Source organism: Helobdella robusta, assembly GCF_000326865.2.
Source record: "Helobdella robusta unplaced genomic scaffold HELROscaffold_35, whole genome shotgun sequence".
Classification (NCBI taxonomy): Eukaryota; Metazoa; Annelida; class Clitellata; order Rhynchobdellida; family Glossiphoniidae; genus Helobdella; species Helobdella robusta.
The window spans coordinates 239,023-264,817 of record NW_008704704.1 but is presented as its reverse complement, the minus strand read 5'-3'; the positions used below and the strand labels follow the sequence as shown (position 1 = coordinate 264,817).

At 35.9% G+C, this 25,795-nt stretch overlaps 2 protein-coding genes across 2 annotated transcripts in view; both read right to left on the bottom strand.

The window, feature by feature from the left end:
* HELRODRAFT_113251 (hypothetical protein) overlaps positions 1-22,145 on the bottom strand; it is a gene marked incomplete at its 3' end in the record, with an annotated part of 46,775 nt that extends 24,630 nt beyond the window's left edge. Inside the window, exons 1-5 of the mRNA XM_009023155.1 lie at positions 21,608-22,145; positions 20,527-20,615; positions 5,466-5,533; positions 4,707-4,919; positions 4,366-4,441 (exon numbers count right to left, since the gene is read on the bottom strand). Of these exons, the coding sequence (XP_009021403.1) occupies positions 4,366-4,441; positions 4,707-4,919; positions 5,466-5,533; positions 20,527-20,615; positions 21,608-21,689 (528 nt within the window). The 5' untranslated portion in view covers positions 21,690-22,145. The remainder of the gene's footprint in view (positions 1-4,365; positions 4,442-4,706; positions 4,920-5,465; positions 5,534-20,526; positions 20,616-21,607) is intronic.
* Positions 22,146-23,832: 1,687 nt separating this feature from the next.
* HELRODRAFT_175753 (hypothetical protein) overlaps positions 23,833-25,795 on the bottom strand; it is a gene marked incomplete at both ends in the record, with an annotated part of 3,731 nt that continues 1,768 nt past the window's right edge. The window contains 3 exons of the mRNA XM_009023154.1: positions 23,833-23,913; positions 24,131-24,211; positions 24,885-24,927. Coding sequence (XP_009021402.1) covers positions 23,833-23,913; positions 24,131-24,211; positions 24,885-24,927 — 205 coding nt within the window. The remainder of the gene's footprint in view (positions 23,914-24,130; positions 24,212-24,884; positions 24,928-25,795) is intronic.

The following is a 25,795-nucleotide window of genomic DNA, read 5'->3' as shown; positions in this document are numbered from 1 at the left end:
GGATGTCAAGAAATTGTCTCAAATTGAATCAAGATAAAACTCAATTTTTACCTGTCGGTACATGGCAACAGGCTTTCTAAAATTAATATTAATTCAGTCAAAATTGATAACAATGAAATACAATTCTGTGAAAATGCAACAAACCTAGGGTGTATTTTTGACTCGAGATTATCTTTTAAAGATCATATAAAGACCATATCCAAATCATGTTCTTATCAGCTTTGCCAGTTATACCGCGTTCGAAAATATTTACATCAAACAACCATGCAAACACTAATTCATGCGTTTGTTTATTCACGGTTAGACTACTGTAATAGCTTGTTCAATGGATTACCAGAGAGATCTATTGCTTTTCTTCAATCGATACAGAATAGAGCTGCAAAAATAACTGTTGGACGTAGAAAGTATGACCATGTGACACCCATTTTAAGAGACCTACATTGGCTAACAGTGAAAAAAAGAATCAACTATAAGATTTGTGTGACTATGTATAAGGCTTTGAACGGGTTGTTATCAGTATATCTAGCAAATAAAATTAAAAAAAAACCAGCTTCTTCAACAGGTGTAAAATTGAGATCAGACTATGCCAACCTACTGGCAGTGACAACAACTCAACTACAAACTGCAACTAGAAATATTGCCGTGTCAGGACCAATTGCCTGGAACAGTCTTCCGCAATCGCTCAGAATGCCTGGACTAAGGCTTGATGATTTTAAAAGGAACTTTTATTTTGACATAGAAATACTTTATCGATTTGTACTTTATTGACCTTCACTGATTTCATTTATAATAGAGAGCGCTTTCGAGAAATTTCAATTTTATAATGCGCTTAATAAATTGTTGATAATAATAATAATAATAATAATAATACATACATACATACATACATACATACATACGCCCGGACGGATGCACGTTAATACCTTGGAGAGCCGGCAGATGTTTGGCGTGGGATGTTACGGTCCCTGGCACCCTCGCCGAACGATACGTAAACCTGACAAGTAAAGAATGCGGTTTGGCCGCGGCCAGGGCAGCGGACGAGAAAATGAAAAAATATGGGAACGCCCTTCCCTCGATGGAATTCTTGCCAATATGCATCGAGGTTCTTGGCCCAATGGATCCCAACACCCTTAAATTTCTTAAGGAAATATGCAAAATGATCAGCGTCAGATCAGGCGACAGCAGGGAACTGTTTTTCGCAACTAACCACATTTCGTGCTTGTTGCAGCGGTTCCTGCATGTCTGTGTGCTTGAAAATATCCAACTGAATGCCGACATGTGCAATTAACGACAAATCAAAGTGTTAATCCATTTGTTACTTGATGTTTGACGGTTCAGTGTCACTCATCATGTTTTGGTTTTAACATACATACATACATACATACATACATACATACATACATACATACATACATACATACATACATACATACATACATACATGCATGCATGCATACATACATACATACATACATACACACACACACACACACACACACACACACACACACATACATACATACATACGTGCTGTGCAGGGCGGTTCATACGCAGCCCTACAAACAAACACGAATGCATACGTACATGCATTCATAGATACACACATAACACACATATTCCACTCACCACTAATGGTTATTAATATTTAAATTCGCATAACCACGCTCAAAAAATTATCAATTTAAAATGTTTTATGTTGCCGCGAAGAAGAGAGCAAGCTAATTGGGAAGTGCATTCTAAAATGTGCAGTCGAGTTGTTGTGGTGTTGTTTTATTGTGGTGTTGTTTTGTTGTTGTAGTTGTTGTGCTGTTGTGTGTTGCTGTGCTGTTGTTTTGTTGTGTGTTGTTGATTTGTGTCGTGGTGCTGACGTGTCATTGTGTTTGTTGGCTGTTGGAAAATCGCAAATGGTTTGGTGGTTTGTCGCAATATAAATTGCCGAGCTATGTTTATTTAATAAAGTGCATTAAAAAGCAATTTGTGTTAAGGCCACTGTTGATGATGTTTATGTGACGTGGCGTGAGTGGACGCTGTACCGTATGTATTCAGTTTTGTTAGGCTCTATAATTTTATTTCGTTGAATGTTCTTCAAAGTTTTTATGGAACGCGAAACACATTTGTTTTATAAAATTTTTCAAATCGAAATAACATGGCTGTATACATGAAATTGTTTGCATCGCAAATTTGAATAATTCAGCTTGTTTTACAATAAAATATATATTTAATTCAACAACTTTAATTAATAAATATTAATGTAATTGATTTATAATAAAATAGTTGTTTAAAGAGATTAGTTCTTTAAAGTGATAGTAGGATATCTCGCGGCCTAACCAGTAGCCGGAATGAATATGAAAAATTTTTTTTTTCCATACAAGTTTTATGGATTTATCGATAATATATAAATTATTTTGAAATGTTCATCAATAATAAAAAAAATGTCTGGCAACCAACAATTTCACATGATGAATTTCAAAGAAATTCAATTATTTTCAACCCCGATGAAAATATTTTCCAAGACGGGGCTTGGAATGTAGGATTGCATTGAAACGGCATGCATTAAGGCATGTTATTATCAGCTTTTGCACAGTTTTTTGTAAATTATTTCAAAGGTAACTTAGTTCGATTCTTTAATTGTACAAAATTTTTATTAATACGTTCTTGGATAAATATTTATAACAGTTTTAAGACCACTTTGTTATTTTCACTTGCAGCAATTAGGATATTTCCACTTTTATTAAGCAACGTATCGATGTGTATTTTAGTTCAAACTCTGGCAAATAAATTTGTTTCTAATTAAAATTATGAAACGAAAGACAATTGAATGAAAATTACAAGAAAAGATGAACTTAGCTTGTTTTAACATAATTCTTTCTTTCAAACCGCAATAACCATAACTCATTATCATAAGCTTTTTGTTAATTATAGCGCACTAGCTGCTCTTCAAGATCAAATCTTCAAATTCTTCTGAAAAAAATTAATTTGCCTATTCAGATAAAAAAGTAAAATTTGCTTAATTATACGAAAAAACAGGGCAGCCAAAAAGTTGGTCTTCGGGAGAGATCATTTCCTTTCCGTCACGTTATTTGAATACATCATAGTTTAAATTGAAATGTGGTTTGGGCTATTTTTACGATTGATTATGTTAACAGGGTATATTGCATCTGTCACAAATAATGTTTGAATAATTTTGATGGTAATAGCGACTTTGTAGGCGCAGAGTTTGCCGAAATAAAATTGAAGGTCGGTTTCACTTGGGCACACATTAGCATGAAATGCATCAGTGTTTTCGTTAGAAACAGAGAAAGATATCTTTCATGCGTTGGTTCCAATATGCACAATTAATTGCACACATGTTTAATCGATCATTGTACACACACACACACACACACACACACACACACACACACACACACACACACACACACACACATACACACACACACACACACGCCTACACGCCCACACTCACTCACTCATATATATATATATATATATATATATATATATATATATATATATAATATTTGATAAAATCTACCGAATTTTTAGCCTTTTGAAAGTTTAAAATTGAGCTTTTTAATATTTCTAACAGTAATTTTATAATTATTATCCAATTTATTAACATTAATTAGAAAATCGTTGGTGTTCATAGTGAAACGTATATATGCCATATTTCAATTTTACTCGTCATCACCGCTTATACAGGAATATTTCAAGTTTTTACATTTCTCTGTGTGTACAAAGTGCTTTTTTTCTGTTTATAATATCTTTTTTCTGTTCATTCTCTTTGCTTCAGTCTTTCAATGATATTCTTCTGATCAGTGATAATGTTGCTATGTTGGTTTATTAATACAAAACTCACAAAAAAATGTAGATGCACAGTCTGCATTTAAATAGATGAGTGTCCATGCTCATCAACTGCTTCAGCCATGTAACCCTCCATTTTTCAACATACACTCATATGTACACTCCTTGTACTCCCCCATGTACCCCTCCATGTACTTTTTCATGTACTCCCCATTGTACCCCTCCATGTACTCCCCAATGTACCCACTTGTACTCCCTCACGTCTTCCCTTCATTAAACAACATGCAATCTCGAGACATATCAATATTTGGAATCTAAAACATACACACACAAGCTTTTTAATTTTAAAGATTTTAACTAATTCATTTATTTTAACATGAAGACCTCTACGCACTTCACTCCACATAATGAATGCACTTTCACAAATTTTTAATCGTTCTATATTATACAATTTATTGCATAATCATACATTGCAATGAATTTTTATACACTTGTTCCAGTACGTATGGCACACAAAGACTTTTTATTTCATTCTTCGTGCATGCATACAAAACACCTAACCTCCTTTTCATTCCACAAGTTGGGTTCGTTAAAGTCGTGCAGAACATCGGCACCACACAGCAGCATCAACTCCACACTTCCTTCCGCACATCCTTTCGATTGTGGAGGGGGTTGGTGGTAGGGGTGGTGGGCTTGCGAAGGACCTCCGTGCGTGGTTCTCTGATGGAACTGCTGGCCGGCTGTCGTCTCCAATGGATCGTCTGATTGATTTTGTACACTTTTTCTAAATTCAGTTCGTTTGCTACAACTCAATGTTGCAGCTTTCTATGAATTTAACTTTGCTAATAATTAGTTTTCTTCTACGCTTTTTTATTAAAAGCAAACAAGCAAGCAATATGTACTTTATCAAAGTATTAGCTTTAATATGTAACATGAAACATTCAAACAACCAACCAGCGCTTGTGTATTTAAAAACTCCATTGCATTTTCTTTTCGTCGGAGTATAAGGGTCAAGTTGGTTGAAGTTCAATGTCGTTTCAATGACGTCAAAATGATGACGTAACAGGGTCAACGTGTTCACGTGATGTTGCTGATCAGCTGCCCACGTGTCAAGTCTGCAGTGAATGGTTTGTTTGATAGAAGGAATTATTTTTATTTTTTTAAAGGAATTATAAAAGGCATTATTTTTATTCCATGAAGAACCTAACGCAGACAACGTTTCCACGGTGTAGGGTTCTATTTACGCATCTAGTTGAGTTATCATGGTAATTATAATTTTGTAAAACGGTCAATATTTATAGCAAGCGATGAAAGTTTATAAACTAAAAAACTTCAAGAAAACGACGTAAAAAAGTAATTATGCACAAAAAAGGGCATAACATGAAATGATGAAAATTAAATTAAGTAAAGTAAAAAGAAGAAAATGTGATTGATGAGCCAAATTTTGATGTTTGCCGTCAAACAAAAGTTGACAATGCGACTTGTTTCACTAAAATTGTTACGAATATTCTTAAGAATTAGAACAAATGCCATAAAACAACAGTAGAATCTATTAATTTGATTTAAAAAGTATTTTTGTAACGAATTGTTAACAAAAATGTTCATTTTCTTGAAAGTATTCAATGATATTGCACGAAACTGAAATAAAGAAAAGATGAAACCTGATCCAGGAAGAAGTGGCAAGTGATTGTTTGATCATGGAACACCGCTGCTGCATTGATGTTGCATCCTAAATGGATTGTTGGTAGTATTATTATTATTACTATTGTTGTTATTGTTGTTGTTATGGTTGGTGAATTTAGATAAATCTAATTGGAATTTTGAGCCACGATGATAACAATTTTTTAAACCATAAAAAGTGCTGATAGAGTTAATATGAATAATAATGGTTAATAAGAGAGATTGGATAGGATGTTGGTGCCTCAACAGACAACAAATAACAGAAACGTTTCTACAGTCGAACATAATATCTGTGGTTGCAACAAACAAGAAGTTATCACCGTCTGCCAATGAAAGTGTCAGCTGACTATCTGTCATCATCATCATCATCGTCGTCGTCGTCATCATCATCATCGTCGTCATCATCATTCATAAGCCCTCAAATTTTTTTTTGCAAACTTATTTTCTTTCAAATATCGAAAAAACTACTAAGTACCAAAACGTTTGACAAAAGAAATGGCAAGAAAGAGTGGAGCATCATGATGATGATGTGGATAATGATGATCAATTTTTTCACTATATTAAAAAATCATCAGCAATTTGTAGGCCATTATCTAATTGCCTGTGCATTATGCATGAGTATGAAATTATTTTGTCGAGTGCGAGTTTTGGGCAAAATTTTACATTCACAAATAGAAATACACAGTGCAAAATAGAATACACACACACACCACACACACACACACACACACACACACACACTCACATGTCTTTAAGAACCGCATCGATTTATTGAGTTACATTTAAAATCTAAAAAGAATGTTAATTCGATTTTTCGACGTAATTCATTTCGTCAGACTCATAGGAAATGAACTCAGTTTTTATGTACTATACAAATATGTATTGTAGTTCTAACCAGGCGAGGGCCGCTTAAAAGATTGTTGTTCGAATGAACATCTGATGCGGTTGAGAAAATATTTTACTCTCCTCCTTTATTTTTGAAACGCGCACGACACTGGCCGAACTTTCGACATTGTGAAATCATTTATCATTGATCAGCGATACGTTTAAAGCCTGAGCAACAAAAGTGAACGTCTGACAATAATTATGTACCGTGATATATATAATCCTTAGAAATCATGAATTTTTAAAATAAATAAAGAAAGAAAATTAGTTAGTTAGTAAGTACGTAAATAACACTATAAAAGATAAAATATAAACAAATGATAGATAATTATTGACTGTTAATATATTTTAAAAGTCTTTGGATGAAGCTTTCATCTTAACAGGTTGATTGAGTGGTGGTTTGGTAGTTATGGCTGCGTTGACGAAGGTGTGGGTGGTGGATTGGTGGTAGTAGGGAGTGGATGATGTGATAAGTTCTTAGTTTCTGTTTTCTATAATCTTAATTTTGATATTTTTCTCTTTCTCTGTACAAGTACATGCATGTTTGTATGTGCATGTTTGTATGTAATGCATGCATGTTTGTATGTAATGCATGCATGTTTTTATGAAATGCATGCATGTTTGTATGTAATGCATGCATGTTTTTATGAAATGCATGCATGTTTTTATGAAATGCAAGCATGTTTGTATGTAATGCATGCATGTTTGTATATTGCATATATGTTTGTATGTTATTGTGCATGCATGTATAAATGTATCTAAGTTTGTCTATTTATATGTATTTATGTATGTAAGTTTTTCTACCGGCACATATTAATATATGAATGGATATATGCACTTGTACGGCTGAGCAGACGCCGTAATTTCCTAACGTCTTCAGCAGCACAATATGGCACCTGTCGGCAAATATTTCTAAATTAAACTGCCCTTTACGTAAATGAAAGAAAAAGTGATGAAGGCAATTTGATGTGGAAATGAATGGCGCACGCACGCAGCCGGCACTATTTATGCCTTCCATGTACGCTTGCATATGCATCTGTGTGTGCATGATTTATTATTCATGTATATATGTGTGTTTGTATGTATGTATGTATGTATGTATGTTAAAACCAAAACATGATGAGTGACACTGAACCGTCAAACATCAAGTAACAAATGGATTAACACTTTGATTTGTCGTTAATTTCACATGTCGGCATTCAGTTGGATATTTTCAAGCACACAGACATGCAGGAACCGCTGCAACAAGCACGAAATGTGGTTAGTTGCGAAAAACAGTTCCCTGCTGTCGCCTGATCTGACGCTGGTCATTTTACATATTGCCTTAAGAAATTTAAGGGTGTTGGGGTCCATCGGGCCGAGAACCTCGATACATATTGGCAAGAATTCCATCGAGGGGAGGGCGTTCCCATATTTTTTCATTTTCTCGTCCGCTGCCTTGGCCGCGGCCAAACCGCATTCTTTACTTGTCAGGTTTACGTATCGCTCGGCGAGGGTGCCAGGGACCGTAACATCCCACGCCAAACATCTGCCGGCTCTCCAAGGTATTAGTGTGCATCCGTCCGGGCGCCTACCATCATGCGCAGAAATGCCGGATGGTTCCTTGAGAACCGGGATTGAAGCCTTGCAGAAGAGCCGACAAATGTATTCGTTTAATGCTGAGTGACGTAGTTGACGGCCACCAACCAGGCGACAAACCAAACCGTGGTGCCCAAACTCGTCCGCCCCTGCGCCACATCGGCACATGTATTTATTCTGAATGACCAGGCCAAGTCTGAAGCCAATGGCAAATATCACAGACTCGTCGTCAAGCCTGGTGCCCACAGAGGTGTTGGGCCACGATCTCAACCACCCACAGCTGACAACGCTGGACATGGCCAACAAACGAGCGGTAGAAAAGTCGTCGCCGCATGAAGACAACAAATTTTGAAAGATTTTTTTATATTCTTCGTTCAAAATTTGGACGTGCGTACGGTCTCCCGGGGCGGACACTGGGGGAAGAATATCGCGGCAACGAAAAAACCGGTGGAGCAGGAAAGACTGCAGGTCGAGAGTGGCAGCGGCAGAAGAATTATAAACAACGGGAGCCAGCTGAACCACGCTAAGCAACCCCAGCTCACCAAATCGCACCGGCAGCTGAGCCTGGGACCAACCACTGTCGGTCACTTGAACATTGCAAATCGACGACAGGGCGGTGCGCAGGACTTCGTCAAATTCGCCCAATTTAGAAGAGTCAATGTGTTTGGATGTACGCAGGAAGTACATCAATTTGGGCAAACTGAGAGCATTGCGGATAATAGTCAAAGCATCATGGGCCGAAAGACAGGAAACACGACCCAGGACAAATTTAAGCTCAGAGAGCTTTTGGTCAAAAAAACATTATTTGATAATCGCCCTCGACCAAGGGTGTGCCTAAAAAACTCAGTTCTGATGCACCAACTCTGGGTATTCCAGCCAGCGCATGTGGCACCTGAAATAAACTTTGGCAGTGAAGTTCGCATTTTTTAATGTTTAACTCTAAACCAATTGCAGCGAAGTTATGCTTCAAATATTCGTAGCTATCGGCCAGAGTTGGGCCGTCCGAAGCAATGCTGATATCATCCAGATAAGCGCAAACGAAGGTGGACGAAGCTTTCTCTAAGAGTGGATGAAGAGTTAGTGCGAACAGCAAAGGACCAAGGGGATCACCCTGCTGTACCCCCTCGGCCAATTCTACAACCCAAGAGTGGTAATCAAGGGAAGAGACTCCGCCATAGGCAGAATGGCAAAAATTATAGATATTGGGACAAAAATGTTTGACAGCCTCCAACATCGAGTCTCTTCTCAAGGCATTGAAGGCATTTTTAAAGTCCAGTTTCAGAAACCCCCATTGATCGGGGAGGTCGGTGACCAATCTTCAAACCGCATGAACAGCGGCCTCAGCGCCACCCTTAATCCCGACACCCAACTGAATCGGGTAGAATTTGGTCTTGAGTTCGACCACGACCAGGGCCAAGGCACATTTGCCGGCCAACCTTCTCTAAGCGTTTCCGACCGCAATCGGTCTGACCCCTCCGTCTTTCTTATTTAAAGCTATTAGCCGGCCTCCAAAAAAGAACCGGCGGACGGAGAGTGGGCAAGCTCCCGATAGGATCAAATTAATGAATTGGGCTATGGAGTTCAGTGTGTCGTCAATTGGCAAGGGGCCTGAAAAAACATCTTTAAGGTGCTGGGGTCGTAGGCCATCCAGGCCTCCAGAAGAACCGTTTTTGAACGATTTAACGGCAGGAGAAACGCAACCAGCCGTTGGTGTCAATGCGGGAAAGACCCGCCTGTCCACCGAAATTTTTGGGTGGATGGAACATAATTTATCGAAGGTGGCCGGCGAGCTCTCCGCCAGGCCCTCCGGCAAACAGACAAGTCTGACAGCCGAGGACAGGTTTCCTTGTTCAATACAAGATGACACAGCGTTGATCCACCGATCGGGGTTTTGCTTTTGTGATTTGGCATTATTGAACCCATCAAAGCACAGTACCAGGGTTTCAAGACCATTAGTTGAATATTCGCTTAGACGCTTGTTGACCAGATTGCCCTGGTTGACACGGCGACCCCCTCTGGAAGTCTTCTGTAAGACGTATGGGACAAAACAGTGGAGCCCAGTGAGCCGGGTCACCAGGGTCATTACAAACAGCCGTCAGCAAGGCGTTCAGATCATGTGCGAACTTCTCCCGGCATGGCTTAGGGATATGGTCGTACACCGGTACGGCCGTCAGCTTGTCAAAAACACCAGAGTAATCCAGGCCGAGATGATCACCGGAGACCGATGCGGCCGACGACCGTGTGGGCAACCCGGACTTGGGGTCGGGTGCGGCACCGAGAGGCGAAGCAGCCCTTGCGCCCGATGGATCAACTTTTTTCCGGGACCCCGAGCATTCCCGTCCTTTCACTTTACCTCCGGGCCGACATAACTTCCCGTCTGGAGTGCTTCTATAGTGGTTAAAGCAGACGGGGGACTGTTGTAACGTTGGAGCCATATGTGATTAAAAACAACCAAGAAACGAAGGAAAGGAAACAAACCAAGTGGGGTGGATGGATGAATGAATGGATGAACCAGCGAAAGACCAAATGAACGGGCCAGCGAACGAATGAATGAGTGAATGATGGGGGAATGAATGAGCTAATTACTGAACGGACGAGTGAGGGGAAAAAAAAGAATGAATGAGTGAGTGAATAAATGAATGAATGAATAAACAACCGAACGAATGGATGAATGAACAAATACATGAATGAGTGACGGAATGAATGAACGAGCGAACGGATGAATGACTGAATTATCTTTAAATATTAACCAGTGGAAAATATATATAGCTTTTTGTATGTTTGTATGTATGTATCTATGTATGTATGTATGTATGTATGTATGTATGTATGTATGTATGTATGTATGTATGTATGTATGTATGTATGTATGGATGGATGATATGAGATGTATGTATGCATGTCATGTATGTATGTATGTTTTAATATGTATGTATGTATGTATGTATTATTATTATTATTAAGAAACATTTATTAAGCGCTTATTAAACAATTTCATAAGCGTTCTCTCAAAAACAAAACAAAATGTTATATGTGACTGTTCATAAAACGAAAATCAAAGTAACAAATTTTACAATTTCACAGAAAATAAAAATGTCTTTAGTTCTTTTTTAAATAAATCCAGAGAAGTTCTCGATCTTCTTAACATAGGTGGAAGGTTATTCCAAACAGAGGGACCAGCCACGGCAATGTCCCTAGAACCAATTTGCAAACGCGTGACTGGCACCCTTAGCAGATTCAAATCATCCGACCTGAGATAGGAAGATGATACTGTTTGTTTTCTGGTAAATTTATTTTTCATGTATTCAGGTGACATGTCATTTATAGACTTGAACATGAGAACTGCAATTTTAAAGACTATCCTTTTGTTAATTGTCAACCAGTGTAGTTCATTCAAAATCGGTGACACGTGATCATACTTCAAACCACCAGCAACGAGTTTTGCAGCTCTGTTCTGCACCGACTGAAGGACGGCAACTGATGATTCCGGCAATTTGTAGAACAAACTGTTGCAGTAGTCCAAACGAGATGTGATGAAGGCGTGGACCAACGTTTTCAAAGTAGGTCTATCCAACGAATGTCGAATTTTATACATGCTTCTAAGGTGGATAAGACTTGATGTACAGATCTTTTTGATGTGATTTTTCATTGATAACTTGTTGTCAAGCAAAACACCCAGGTTGGAAGCAGTATCAGCTAATGGTATATCAACATTTCCTATTTTAACAGAACTAAAATCAATTTTCAGCAATTGCTGCCACGTTCCAACCGGAAGTAATTGAGTTTTGAATTCGTTTAGTTTTAACGAGTTTGATGACATCCAACGTCCTACCTCTGATAAACATCCGATAAATCTCTCAACTTCAGTTTTGAACAAACAAGGAGAACTAGTAACCAGCACCTGAATATCATCCGCAAATGCATGGCAGACATATCCGTAGGAGCTGATTATTTTGGTAATTTCCGACGTGTACAGGAGAAAAAGAACGGGTCCCAAAACTGAGCCTTGAGGTACCCCTGACGTTATGATGGAAACCTCTGATACTGAGTCATTAAATGAAATCTGTTGTGTCCGATTTGATAAGTATGATTCAAACCATCTGTATACATTATTCGTTACCCCGTAATTTTGACGCAGTTTTGCCAGAAGAACATCATGGTTGACGCAGTCGAACGCTGCCGACATATCCAAAAACGATAGTAATGATATTCTCTGAGCATCTGCAGCGGCGAATAAACTTGATAGGACATTCAATAATGCAGTTTCGGTTGAATGAAACTTCCTGTATCCTGATTGATTGAGAGGCATTAGATTGTTTTCTGTTAGATGATTCAACAAAAACTTGAGAACAACGCGCTCCATGATCTTTGAGATAAACAGAAGGTTGGATATCGGCCTGTAGCTTGCAACATCGTTGACATTACCATTGGCTTTTTTTAAAATCGGGACAACTGTAGTATGTTTGAACCCAGCAGGAAATTTACCCAACCTCAGGCAGAGATTGAAAAAACTTGTAAGAAAGCAGATAAACAAGTGTATATATTTCTTAAAAATATGCGTCGGAAAAATATCTTGTGAACTTGTTTTTGAAGGAGAATTCATTATGATGCCCTTAAGTTCGGTTTCTGTTATTTCTGGAAAATCTGCCAATGAAACAAGATTTGTAACATGACTGTGATGTGCTGACGGAACCAAAACGTTGGTAGACATTATAATCTTGTTGATTTTGTCTGTGAAGAACTGCATGAATTGAGAAGCTTTTAGGTTGATATTATCATCGGATTTATTACTTTGTTTATTTCTACACAAAACCCTGTTCACAATCTGCCAGCGATTTTTGGAGTTGTTGTTAGCTTTGACCAAATTTTTCCAGTAACTTGAACGTTTTTTAGAATAAAGTTTATTTCTTTCTGACAAAGAAACCAACCAGCTCTAAAACTAAAACCAGTTCTTGAAAAAATAAAACAGACAGTTGTGCTGAGCCAGGTCGATATATAGCAATCAGAATGAATGTACTTCCGTTGACCCAAAATTGGATAGCAACAGCTTCAAGTGTAGTAAGTTGTGGAAGAATTATTTTTTTGTACTTGAATTCTTTACGAAAGTAGACTGTCAAACCACCGTGACCTGGATCATGCTGCCTAACAAAATCAACAAACTGATATCCAGCAGGCATGGCCAGATTGATAGAAATATTCCCAGCCAACCCGTGCCATGTTTCCGTTAAAACCAGTATATCCAATCCATCACAAAGTAACCCATGAACATCATCTACCCTCTTTGAAATTGACCTGACATTTAACAGTCCAATCGTAACATTGTATTTAACATTAGATCCTTTGTTTGTTAGGTGATGAAATTTATTTTTAACTAACCCAAACAAATCATAGTACGAACCCACTCTACCATTTATTAATTTGACTCTTTTTTTGCCGGAAATTTCACTATTTTCCACCTTCCCACCTCCCCTCGCACTCTGTATAAAAAACCCTCTTTACAGTTGGTTTCTCTCGCCTTTGCATCATCTAAAATTCTTTTCAGCTCCTTGCGCTGATCAACAGTCAAATCATGACTCAATTTGACGTGTGCAAAATCATCGTTCAAAGATCTGAGTTTGTGCAAATTGGTAAAGAAATATTCCTTGCTTTTTACATCATCAAACTTGATGAGGATTGGCCTGACAACTCCTTCACCTTTCTTACCCAATCTAAAAACTTTCAGTATATTTTTTCCGTTGACAGTGTCATCAGTCAATTTTGCAATCATTTTTATGACCCGATCCTTGTCATCAAGGCCTTCTCCCAGCCTGAACAGCATCGCATTAGCCTCTCTTTCTTTAGCATCGGCAACATCATTTAGTGTTCTTCGGACATTTTTAAGATCTTCATTGATGATCTTAGCACTCTGTTTCACTTCAGTGCTGACCACACTAACAAAAGATCTCATCATTTCAGACTTGAGGCCGCTTATCTCTTGATTTAACTTTTTTCCCGATGTGCACTCAATCGAGTCCAGCTGCGATTTTATAGCGACGTGGTTGGCACTGATGGCATTAACTTTTTCATCAAGTGATTTACTGATTTCATCAATCGATTTATTCAACAGCCCCAAATCAGTTTCTTCCAATTTAGTCTTAATTGAAGCATTAACATCGTTGAGTTTGTCTAACTTTTCATTAAACGTAACTTTTATGTCATCAATAGATTTAGATAACAGTTTCATGTCACAAACGTTTTTTACACATTTATCACAGAACCATTTAATGTTACCGTTTAAACGTACAACTGAATAAACCTCGTCAGACATCGAATCAACATTAGCCGTGCACTCACACTGAAAACATTGAAGCTGTTTCAACGTAAGTACACCGTCTTTCTTACCTGGATTTTGACGTATATTCATAATAACAGGTGGAACAAAACTGTACACTACAATTAACACGTGACTAATTAAACTCTATGAAAATTCGATTCAAATGCCAAAAATACGCAACTTTAAATATTGAATTAAATTAAAACAGTATCTAAAATTTAATTGCAATAATATATCCAATTTTCAGAAACAAAATCAACACTAAAACTTTGAAAATCGAGAATCTCTAGCAGAGCGAAAACAAACAATAGCCACGTAACAATTATTGTATGTAAACAAACCTAACCTAAACAACAACAACAACAACTATTGAAATTCTACTCTAAGTCTGCTTATTAGTAGCGCCCAGTTGTTACAGCAGAGCAAACCAAATGTGATTAATTATGCAAAATTTGTTGATGCATGTAGTGTTTAAAACCTCATGCCGTGTCGTCAACAATCAGCTGAAATATTTTAATTCTAAAATGTTGTAAAAACTGTCTTAATGAAAATTGTTCTCCTTTTTAAAAATCGAAATATATTTTGATGTTTATCAAAAATATGACATGAGTCTCATGTTTTTAAAAATGCAAGTACTTTGTAGCGGAATTTATCGTACAAAGATAAAAGAATAGCATTGAACGTTAACTCAAAGTTTAATATCAATATCTTCTGTGTGTCATATTTAAAAAAAATATTTTTATAATAATATTTTCAAGGTTTGATGGAAAGATCGGTGTCATTTTACAAAATTGAAATTTCTTGAAAAATTTTGCAAAAATAAATTCTGAAAATTTATTCATTCACTATATAACAGCATCTTAAGTTCCTTTGTATTAGAAAGATTATTATTTTTTGTCGAATCTTTTCAGTGGCGGATCTGGGGGTGGCAGTGTTTATATTAATAGTGGGCAGTGTTTGTATTAATAGTGGGTAGTGTTTGTATTAAAAGTGGGCAGTGTTTGTATTAAAAGTGGGCAGTGTTTTTATTAAAAGTGGGCAGTGTTTTTATTAAAAGTGGACAGTGTTTGTATTAAAAGTGAGCAGTGTTTGTATGAAAAGTGGGCAGTGTTTGTATGAAAAGTGGGCAGTGTTTGTATGAAAAGTGGGCAGTGTTTGTATTAAAAGTGGGCAGAGTTTGTATTAAAAGTGGGCAGTGTTTGCATTAAAAGTGGGCAGAGTTTGTATCAAAAGTCGGCAGTGTTTGTATGAAAAGTGGACAGTGTTTGTATTAAAAGTGGGCTGTGTTTGTATTAAAAGTGGGCTGTGTTTGTATTAAAAGTGGGCAGTGTTTGTATTAAAAGTCCGTGAAAGTGAATGTTATAATGGAAAAAGTAGCGTTTTTGACGATAAATATTGTCGTGACGAGCCAAAAAATGTCGTTAGAGTAATCTTGCCACTCGCAAAAAAGTTGGCCCCCGTGATTAAGTTCGAACTCCGCCCGGTAATCACCGGCAAATAAATATTTCCGTCAAATCAAAGTTCCCCACCGCTCCACTTTGAAATATTGTTAAATAATTTTGAAAATCTCTTTTCCCAGTCAACTTCTTAATGTAGGTCAGGGCCAGTGTAGGTCTTTATGCAGGTCAGTGTTTTGATCAGACACTGGTTTTTATTCATTTTTGGCAAATATTTTAAAAAACATTCAACACCTATATTCGCCACTCTACATCATGATAAACTTGTTGCAATTCTAATGTTATTGGCGGATTTATTTCGAAACATTTTATGGCTTCCAAATTTAGTTAATTTAGTGGAACCAATATTTAATAAAATAATCTGTTGTCAGAGTCCAAGTTTTTAATTATTTTTTAAATCAAACAACACGATAGACGGAGAAAGAAGGGAAATTTTCAAACGACTCAAAAATTCAATGTTAAAAAATGTTTGCTAGGTATAGAAGGTTTTACGTCTTTTGACTGTTATTTTTCGAATAAAAATGTTGGCATTGCAAACAAATATCTGTTGAACTGTCTAGCAAGATAAATTAAGATAGCAAATATTTTATAGAGATTTGATGGAAAAGTGTACCGCTAATTATAATAATAAATACAAATGAATAAATATATATATTAAATTGCATACAAAAATATATTCATCAAATGAATTAACAAAATAGAATTAAATGCGCTAACTAAACTATTTTAATTACATTTTGATATTACTGACAGCAGATTATTTTAATAACATTTTAAAATATAATAAATTGTTAGAAGAAAGAATGCACCAAATTAGGCCGATTTTAATTGTCCCGATTGGTGTTAGGTAGTGCTAAGGATTAATTTCTTGTGGGTGTTTATTTTGATGAAAAATATTTTTCTAACTCATTAATTTTTTAAACTTAAAAAGTTTGACGTACGAAGATGCTGACATAAACATCTTCGACAGTAATTTGAACAGGGAAGAATAGAGTGACTAATAAACGATTGTCTTCATATATTATTCAAAGGAGCTCTAAGCGTACTCTCAATTACTTTTCCGATTCTTTCCGACTTTATTGACCTGTATTTCAACTCTTCATGGTTTTTATACAACGACTCGCATATTTTGTTGATCTTGCAATGAAAATTTTTTTTATAATACAATAGAGCCATAAAATAAAATCCACATTTAAAAACAAACACGCCTAATTTTTGTTCACACATTTTAAAAAATATTCCAACTAGCGATTTAAATTTGTTTGATTGTTATTTTAGCAATTATAATTGTACATTTTAAAAACCTAAAAGTTTAAACAAAAAACACAATAGTAACTCAAAGCATATATTTTTTGATATACATATGAGAATTGCCGACAGCTGCCAGCTCTGTTACCTTTTTTCCCCCTACTTGCACGTGTACCAGTGGTCAGTTCGAACGAGACTGGATTAGCTGCTTGTTATTATGCTATCCTTTTTAAATATTCACAATGACATTATCATATTTCCCTCAGAAGTGCGAACGTCAGAATTACTTAAGATGCACGGCACTTTTTGCACTTACATAGTTTTAGTTTGTGCGTATATTTGAGCGTACATCGAAAATGTAGAAGCGAACATTTCTAGGTGGTTTACTAATATTAGCATGAATATAATCTATCTAGTGCCATGTTAATCGAGATTTCGTTGCGTGTTGCTGTCGTCGTTCGAATGCCGTTTGTGAGTTGGTGCAAGGTTTGAGAGTCACCGGGCACGCTCTGCTTGTTAGGATGTGCTTCTGTGTATCCTACATACCTTACGTTTGAATTTTTTCCAATTATACACAAGTTTGCAAAACATGTTTTATGTTTGTATTTGCGTAGGAATCTAGGTTGGCGTCAACAATAGTTCATGACCTTGCTAATAAAACTTTTCAAAATTACAACGTTTCTTTACAATATTATAATTTAAAATATGTTTTCATAGGTACTAATTTTCTTAATGTACATGCGGATAGATAAAAATGTAATTAGGCTTGTAAGAGGTGTCAAACAAAATTGAAATTCTAAAAAAACCACAAATATTCAATGGATGGATTGCATGAAGTCAGCGCTCGCTAATCCGCATCATGTTTAAGGAGTATTAAATGGACTCTTAGCAACCAGTCTTTATTTTACGGTGATAGATTTTTAGTAAGAAAGAAAATTTACTTTTTGAATTTTTTTAATAATCTTAATTAATTTTTCAATACAAAAATAATAATTTCCTCGAATGTAAATTTTAAAAAAACTTTGATTACTCAAACATTTATCTATACCCATAAGCGGTTTCGATAGTGACATTTACGATACGAGCCTTTGTTGATCAATCTATCCAATTAATTAATATCTTTGTATGTTTCATTAAGTAAGAGTAGAGGAGTTAGAAGTACCATTATTAAAAATAGCAGAAAAAAAACGATTACAGAGAAAAGAAGAAAAGCAAGATAGACACGAATCTGTAATATCCGAAGAAGAGTCTGGCAATCTCAAGGGGACAGTGAATGGTAAATTTTTTTAAAGGCCGTCAATCCCAATAAATCATCCGGCCTAGCCCAACGTAAAATAATATTAGGCATCATTTTTTCATGGTGTAGCGAAGGAGGGACGAGCCCGAGCAGTCGTGCGGGGCGCCATTTGTGGATGCCACATTTTTAAGTGCCCCTGCATGAAAACACTTTTGAACAACAAAAGCGATTTATTTTTTGTTCTCACTACTATTCAAGCGTCCTTATAATATAAAGCAAGTGGTAATAAAAATTGATTCCAAATAAAATACTCCCTTTAAAAACTAAATGTAGTAAACTATACAACAGTCAAATAAATTATTGGTTTGTTATATGAGGGCACCAAAATATATGAATTCCAGTCAGGGGTCGCATTTGAAAAAACTGCCCGAGACGCATTTTATAACTTCAATGCCACCAATTTTCGTTTCACTTAAAATTAATTCATACAAACACAAATAACAAAATCACTAACATAAATTATTATTTACTGTTAAAAGGAGGTCTTGTGTTAAAAGTAGGTCTTAAAGTGATTTTAATTAAATTCAACGTTTAACAGATAAGAAAGCGAAAAATACAATGATAACGCATAGATCATTTTCAATTTGAGAATTTTGTTCTAGAAAGTTAGGAACATGAATTAGTTTGCTGAAAGAATGAGAAAATCAAAATAATTTTTGTATAGGGTATAAAACTGAAGGTTGGCATTTAAAGATAGGAGACTGAAGACGCACAGAATAGAATTTCAATCGTTCACCGGACTAATGAAGACTCTAATATGTAATGTTTAGAGCTTTCAAAGCTGGTTGATGACGAATCCAGGTTTCCACCAGATCCAAAAGGGATCCCACATGCATGTACTTTTCCCAGAATGCCTGCTGTAGCCTGTAATGAAACTTTCTAAACTTAAACCTCAGTCAGCGTTGCTCCTCCAGGCAATTCATTCGCCTAGTTTTCCAGGTTTTTAATCACCGCTCCCTCCCGAAACTTCTACAGGCACCGGAATGATTTGAGTCTTCGTGTCCACTGGTGTTACACATTTTTTGAATTTCAATTTACAAATTTTTTCAGACTCCTTTTGCATAATATTCAGGCCATCAGGTACAGACACACCTACATTTGACACATTCTTCCTGTCCTATCATGGATTAATATATCCGACCTGTTTGCTGGCATGGTTCAGTTATGGTTATTGAAGTGTCCTAGAAGATTTTGCCACCACCCTTATAATTTAAAAACCTCTGGGGATCGTGTCTATAATGCTCTGCAGTCACCTCCAGGCCAACATATTTGCTCATTATCTAGTAGAGGTAAGTGGCAACTTTGCTGGGTCTTCATGTAAATTCCAAGGTTTCGGAATTGGTCGGAGTCTGAAATTTTTACGGTAGTCGGAATTTTTTGAGACTCCGGAAAATGTTATTAAATTAAAAAAAATTCTGAAAATATTTTTTTTAGATGCATAGAAGATAAATATTTTTTAAAGGATGAATAGGTGTAGCGATAAGCAATCAGCTTTAATAAGGAAAATAAAGGCCATTAATGTGAATAAAATCACAATTTTTTTCAATACGTTTTAAAACATAAAAATACAGAAATAATTTTGCTAAAAAAATAATTACATCTACTGATTTAAAGTGTTTTTTAAAGTATTTTTTATTTAGTAGTGATAATATTGTGAAATTATGATGCAAAAGTTGGAAAAATTTTCCGTAAGTCGGAACCGGGAAGTAGGACAATTTTACCCGAAGTCTGAATTTTTGAGGGGCCGAGTGGGATATTTTTTATCTGACTGCGACACTGGATATTCATTTGAAGGCGTTACACTTAACAACACACATTAACGTCAATATTAACGTTAGCCATTTAATTATTTTTCTATTTATTAATAATTAATACTATTTTATTATTCTTAATATTATACTTGTTTCGATATTCATAACCTGAATGTGTAATGCTGATTACGTATCAACAGTTACAATAATACAATTGATGTCTTATTTGTTATCTTGCTTGATGTGTGGAGACATTAATTTGAGTGCTAATTGAATGCTGGCACGTATGGCAGTTCGTTATAGTGTCATTGATGTTATTCGTATTATTATTATTATTGTTATTATAATTGTAATTATTATAGACAATCTTCACCATTTTGTCGAAGCCAAACATTCGCTCAGTTTTGAAATTAATCTCAGTGAGAAGCCGTGATGTAATTTTAAAAGAAGATTCAAATGTAATGATTGAATTTCAACCAGCACGAACACAACTATACAAGCATTGGTGGCTACCTTGTGGGACAGCTTGATGGACATCGGTGATATGATACCTCCAATGATCCTGTATCTTCCCGTGCTATTCATGTGGTCACGTGCTAACTCTGGTGATGGTGATGACGATGGCGTTGTTGATGATGATGATGTTGAATAATGTTAAATGATGATTCTGATGATGTTGCTGTTGTTGATGACGATGGTAATGCTGTTGATAAAAATGATGTTGATTGATGTTGTTAGTGATTAACTAAAATGTGTCAACTGCTGAGTCATGTTTCATCGAGCGAGTTGTTGTGCGTGCACCTGAGCCAGACCCCCCCAGCGTTCTTGCTCACACTTCTTTAACATCACCATTCCGATTGCCATTTCAACCATCATTATTATCACCACCACCATCATCATACTTATCTCAATCATCATGTCATCATCTTCATCATCATCCTCATTATCGTCTTCATCGTCATCATCATCTTCATCATCATCGTCATCATCATCTTCATCATCATCGTCATCATCATCTTCTTACGTCCTCACGCAGCTCTCAATTTAGGGTTGCATGGTTTACTAAATGTCGAAAGTATGGCTCCAAAAAAACGTAATAAAGAATAAGGAGGGAAATGTTATAGATGACTAAATGAACGAAGGAATGAAAGAATAAATGAATAAACGAACGAACGAACAAAGGAATGAACGAACGAACGAACGAATGAATGAATGAACGAACCAACGAACGAACCAACGGACGAACAAATTAAAAATGAGATGAACGTGCATAGAAGATGAGCGAATGTCCATAGATGAATGACTGAGTGAATGAATGAACAAAAAAATTAAATAATTGTATAAATATATGAATAAATAGTCGAATAAATGCATGAATGAACAGTTAAAAAAATAAAGTAATCACACACAAAGGTGTATGCAAAAACGTTATAAAACAATAAATGAATGGACGAATCTATCCAGATAATTTGATGGAGAGATTGATTGATGGATGGATTAACTGATAGATGGGTAAATAAATGGATGAATGAACGAACGAATGGACGGACCACTCATCACCAACCGCCGCTACCACTACCAGCCACGCACTCACCAAACATCCTGAGGTGCATGAAGTTGATGGGGTTGAATCCGCCGCAAGAAACCAACACCACCCTCGTTGGCTGCGTTGTCATGGCGACTCTTGTTGATCAGGAATTCTGACTGGAGTTTATGCTTGCCGGAAGATCATCTTTGATATTGTTTTGAAGTTGTTGTTGATGTTGTTGTTACAATTGTTGTAGTTGTTGTTCCCGGTGTTGCAGTTGTTGCTGTGGTTCTTGTTGTTAAAGTAGTTATGATGTTGTTATCGTGGTAATATTTCTGTTAGCGTGATGTTGTTGTTCTTTAGTTAGTTTGTTTGTTGTTGTTGTTGTGTCGATGGCGATCTTGATATTTAAGCTCAACTCAAATGTGACGATGACAGGTGTGGTCTTCTCATTAAAATGTTTTCATTTCAGTGCAAAAGTCGGTTCAAGTAACGTTGATGAAATACAATGATTAACAATAATACGTTTGTTGATGTTATGTGTTTGTTGATGTTGTTGATGTAGTTTTGTTTGTTGATGTTGAGATGTTTGTTGATGTTATGTTGTTTGTTGATGTTGAGGTGTTTGTTGATGTTGAGGTGTTTGCTGATGTGGAGGCGTTTGTTGCAATTTTTAAAATCAACAAATTTGCTGATATTGTTGCATGTTGCAGCTGTTAAAATCGTTTAAAATAGCTCTTGCTGAAAACAGTCAGTTAGTGTGGGGGATGTCGAGCATAACAATTTGAAGAATTGCCAAGTTTAAGATTAAGATCTCATTGTTACTGATATTGACGATATTATTGACGTTGATAATGACGTTGATGATGACGTCATCCGATTAATTCTTCTGATAAGGTGGCTAGTTTCCTTGAGCTGTTTTGAAAAAAAATGGATTATCAATACGTAACCAGTACAAAACGTGTAAATGTGAAAAACAGGTGCACGCCACACACACACACTCACACACACACACACACACACACACAGGGATACACAGGCATACACAGGCATACACATATACAAAAAAACAAACACTGCACAAATCATTCTAAGAACGTGAATAAATAGATAGAAACAAAACCGATGAAACTACAATGAAAATTCTAATAGAAAGAACATCCGGTACATGACCCCTCACCTACATATCATAATTGATCCTTTATAAACATTCAAAACTTAATGAGAGAAATGACTCCATTACTGACCACAACCTCCTCCTCCAACAAACAAGCAAACAAACCGACAAACAAATAAACAAACAAACAGACAAACAAACAAACAAAACGAATACCATTGCAACGTTGATGATCATCAAACTTATTTTGCCATGACTTTTCTATGACTTTTATAACAAATAAACAAACAGACAAACAAACAAACAAAACGAATACCATTGCAACGTTGATGATCATCAAACTTATTTTGCCATGACTTTTCTATGACTTTTATAACACAGTACCAAAGATAACTGGGTCAGTTCAACTAGTATTATATAAAATATTTCCATGCCGGATCTATTGTACACTTGAATGGTTGGTTCTTAGCTCAACATTTGCAGAATTTCTGTGAACAACATTTTTCTTTTAATATTACTGATTCTTGTCTATCTTGGTTTTCTTCTTATTTCTGTAATCGTTTTTCTTCTGTTGTTCTCAATAATTCTACTTCTAACTCCTCGACTCTTACTTTCGGGGTACCTCAGGGTTCTATCCTTAGCCCTCTTCTATTTATACTCAATACCTCTGAACTACCTCGTATTATTAATAACTTTTCTTTTTCTGGTCAACTATATGCTGATGATTCTTACATTTATACTTCTCTTCCTCCATCTTATCTCAAGAGTGTTCTTCATTATCTATCTCTATGTATTTTTTCAATTAACGCTTGGTTTGACTCTATGTGTCTTAAACTTAATCCTTCTAAGTTTGAATTAATTTGTTTTAATAAATCTAAACACTCTATTACTATTCCTCCTATTATCTTACCTGATTCTAAAACGCTTGATGTCTTTCACAACTTTCGTAGTCTAGGTTTTATCTTTGATTTTACTATGTCTCTCTCTTCTCAGATTAACAGTGTCGCTAGAAGCTGTTACTTTCATCTACGTAGAATTAAAAAACTTTTGCTTTTTCTTGATGATCCTACTCTTCTCCTTCTCATTACTTCGTTAGTCTTATGTAGGATTGATTATTGTAACTCATTCTACTATGGTCTTCCTGACTCTATACTCTATCCTTTAAGTCAAGCTTTTAACTTTGCTGCTCGTCTAGTTGCTCGTGCCCCTTTCTTTTCTCATATATCTCCATATCTTGTTCTTTTGCACTGACTACCTATAAAATATAGATTAATTTTTAAAATTTGCACGTTTATGTATAAGTCTCAATCTAAATTATTTTCTAAGTATTTATCAGATATATTAATTGAACCTAAACGCCCCGGTTTACGATCATCTTCTTGTTCTCGCTTCTTCTTAACTCGTGTTAGACACTCTTTTGCTAAATCTGCTTTAGCTTTTTCTGGCCCTTTTCTCTGGAACTCTCTACCTACTTCTCTGACTACTTCTCCATCACTTACGAAGTTCAGAGCGGAACTCAAGACCCATCTGACTTCAAAATTCATTAAGGAACGCTGTTGAACATTTTGGAAATAGTGCTTTACAAGCTAATTGATTGATTGATTGATTGATTGATTAATTGATTGATTAATTGATTGATTGATTATTGATTGATTGATTAATTGATTGATTGATTATTGATTGATTGATTGATTGACTGACTGACTGATTGATTGAGATGAATTTGAAAATATTGTTCTTAAATACAGTCTCCACGTTGAATGATGTTGCAAGGTTGTTTAAATGCAGCTGGACGCAATATAGAGGTTACAGTCACATTACCGGCTGTAATAATAGTTACAGTAACAGCAACAAAAAACAAAAACAAAACCATAATAATGTAAACTCTTTTATTATTCAGAGAAAACCAGTAAAATCAAAAATAGTCAAAATAAAATATGTCAATAAAATGTTAAAATTAAATATTGTATAAAGTAAGATAATTATAAGATAAATAAATAAATAATAATAATAATAAATCAAAAATGATTTAGGTAAAGAAAAACAAAAAAAAAATTATAAAAGCGTATTCTACGTAGCTCGTCATTCAGTGAAAGAAACACGAAATGAGTACAACGAGAACAGATTAGTTCTACATTGATTCATTCCGTCAAATTTCTATCACAATAAACAGCGTATGATGAGGATATCGCAGAGTTAATAAGACTATTATAAAATTGATCAGACCAAATAATGTCGACCAGCGACAAATCGAAACAATTGAAAAAACCTAGCGGCGAAATTTCGAACGTGTTGATTATTATTTTTAAATGTTTTAAATTGTCAAGTAAATTGTTATGGAGGTTATTAGAATATTTGTCCATTTTATATTGTTTTGAATTGAAAAAATTAGACTCATGGCAGACGGTGAGCTCCAATATTTCAATTGTGTTGTCACGGAGTAGTGCGATGTCGGGACGAAGTGATTTGAAGAGACACGACAGTGGGCGGATCCCATCATAAACGACGTCTGCATACATCACAACCTCTGGTCCTGCGCATGATTTCAATTTTTCTATTATTATATTTAGAATATTGTTATGGCGTGTTGTGTATCTTTTTAATGCTGCCACCGAGCTGCAGTTGGATAGGACATGTTTGTTGGTTTGCCGAGCATTGCAAAGTGTACAAATGGCAGAAGACGATTTTCCCCATCTAAATAGATTAGCATTCGTTGGAAGCTGTTGAATAAGGCCTTTCCTAACAAATTTGAACAGTACTTCAGGAAGTTTGGCGGTGAACCTCGACCAGTGAGCAATTCTTACCGCGGGAATGTTGTCTTTAATCGACTTAAAAATGGTCCCTTGGCAGCGGAGTGACAGCAAATGTTCCAGTTCTTCATTTACTTGCCGATTCTTTAGAGCGCTGAGTGTCGATTTTGTGTCATTTGAGTCGGGAAGCATGTTGTCAATTTTAATATACTTATTGTATGACTCACTCCACAAACATTTTAACTCCTCGTGGCCGTTTGATTTAAGGTAATTTCGTAATTTTACTCTTAGAGATTCGGCAAAATGTTTGAGTGATCTAACATTTAGACCACCTGACTTGTATGGGAGCGACATAGTTTCCAACAGACAGCTGCTGATAGGCAATGA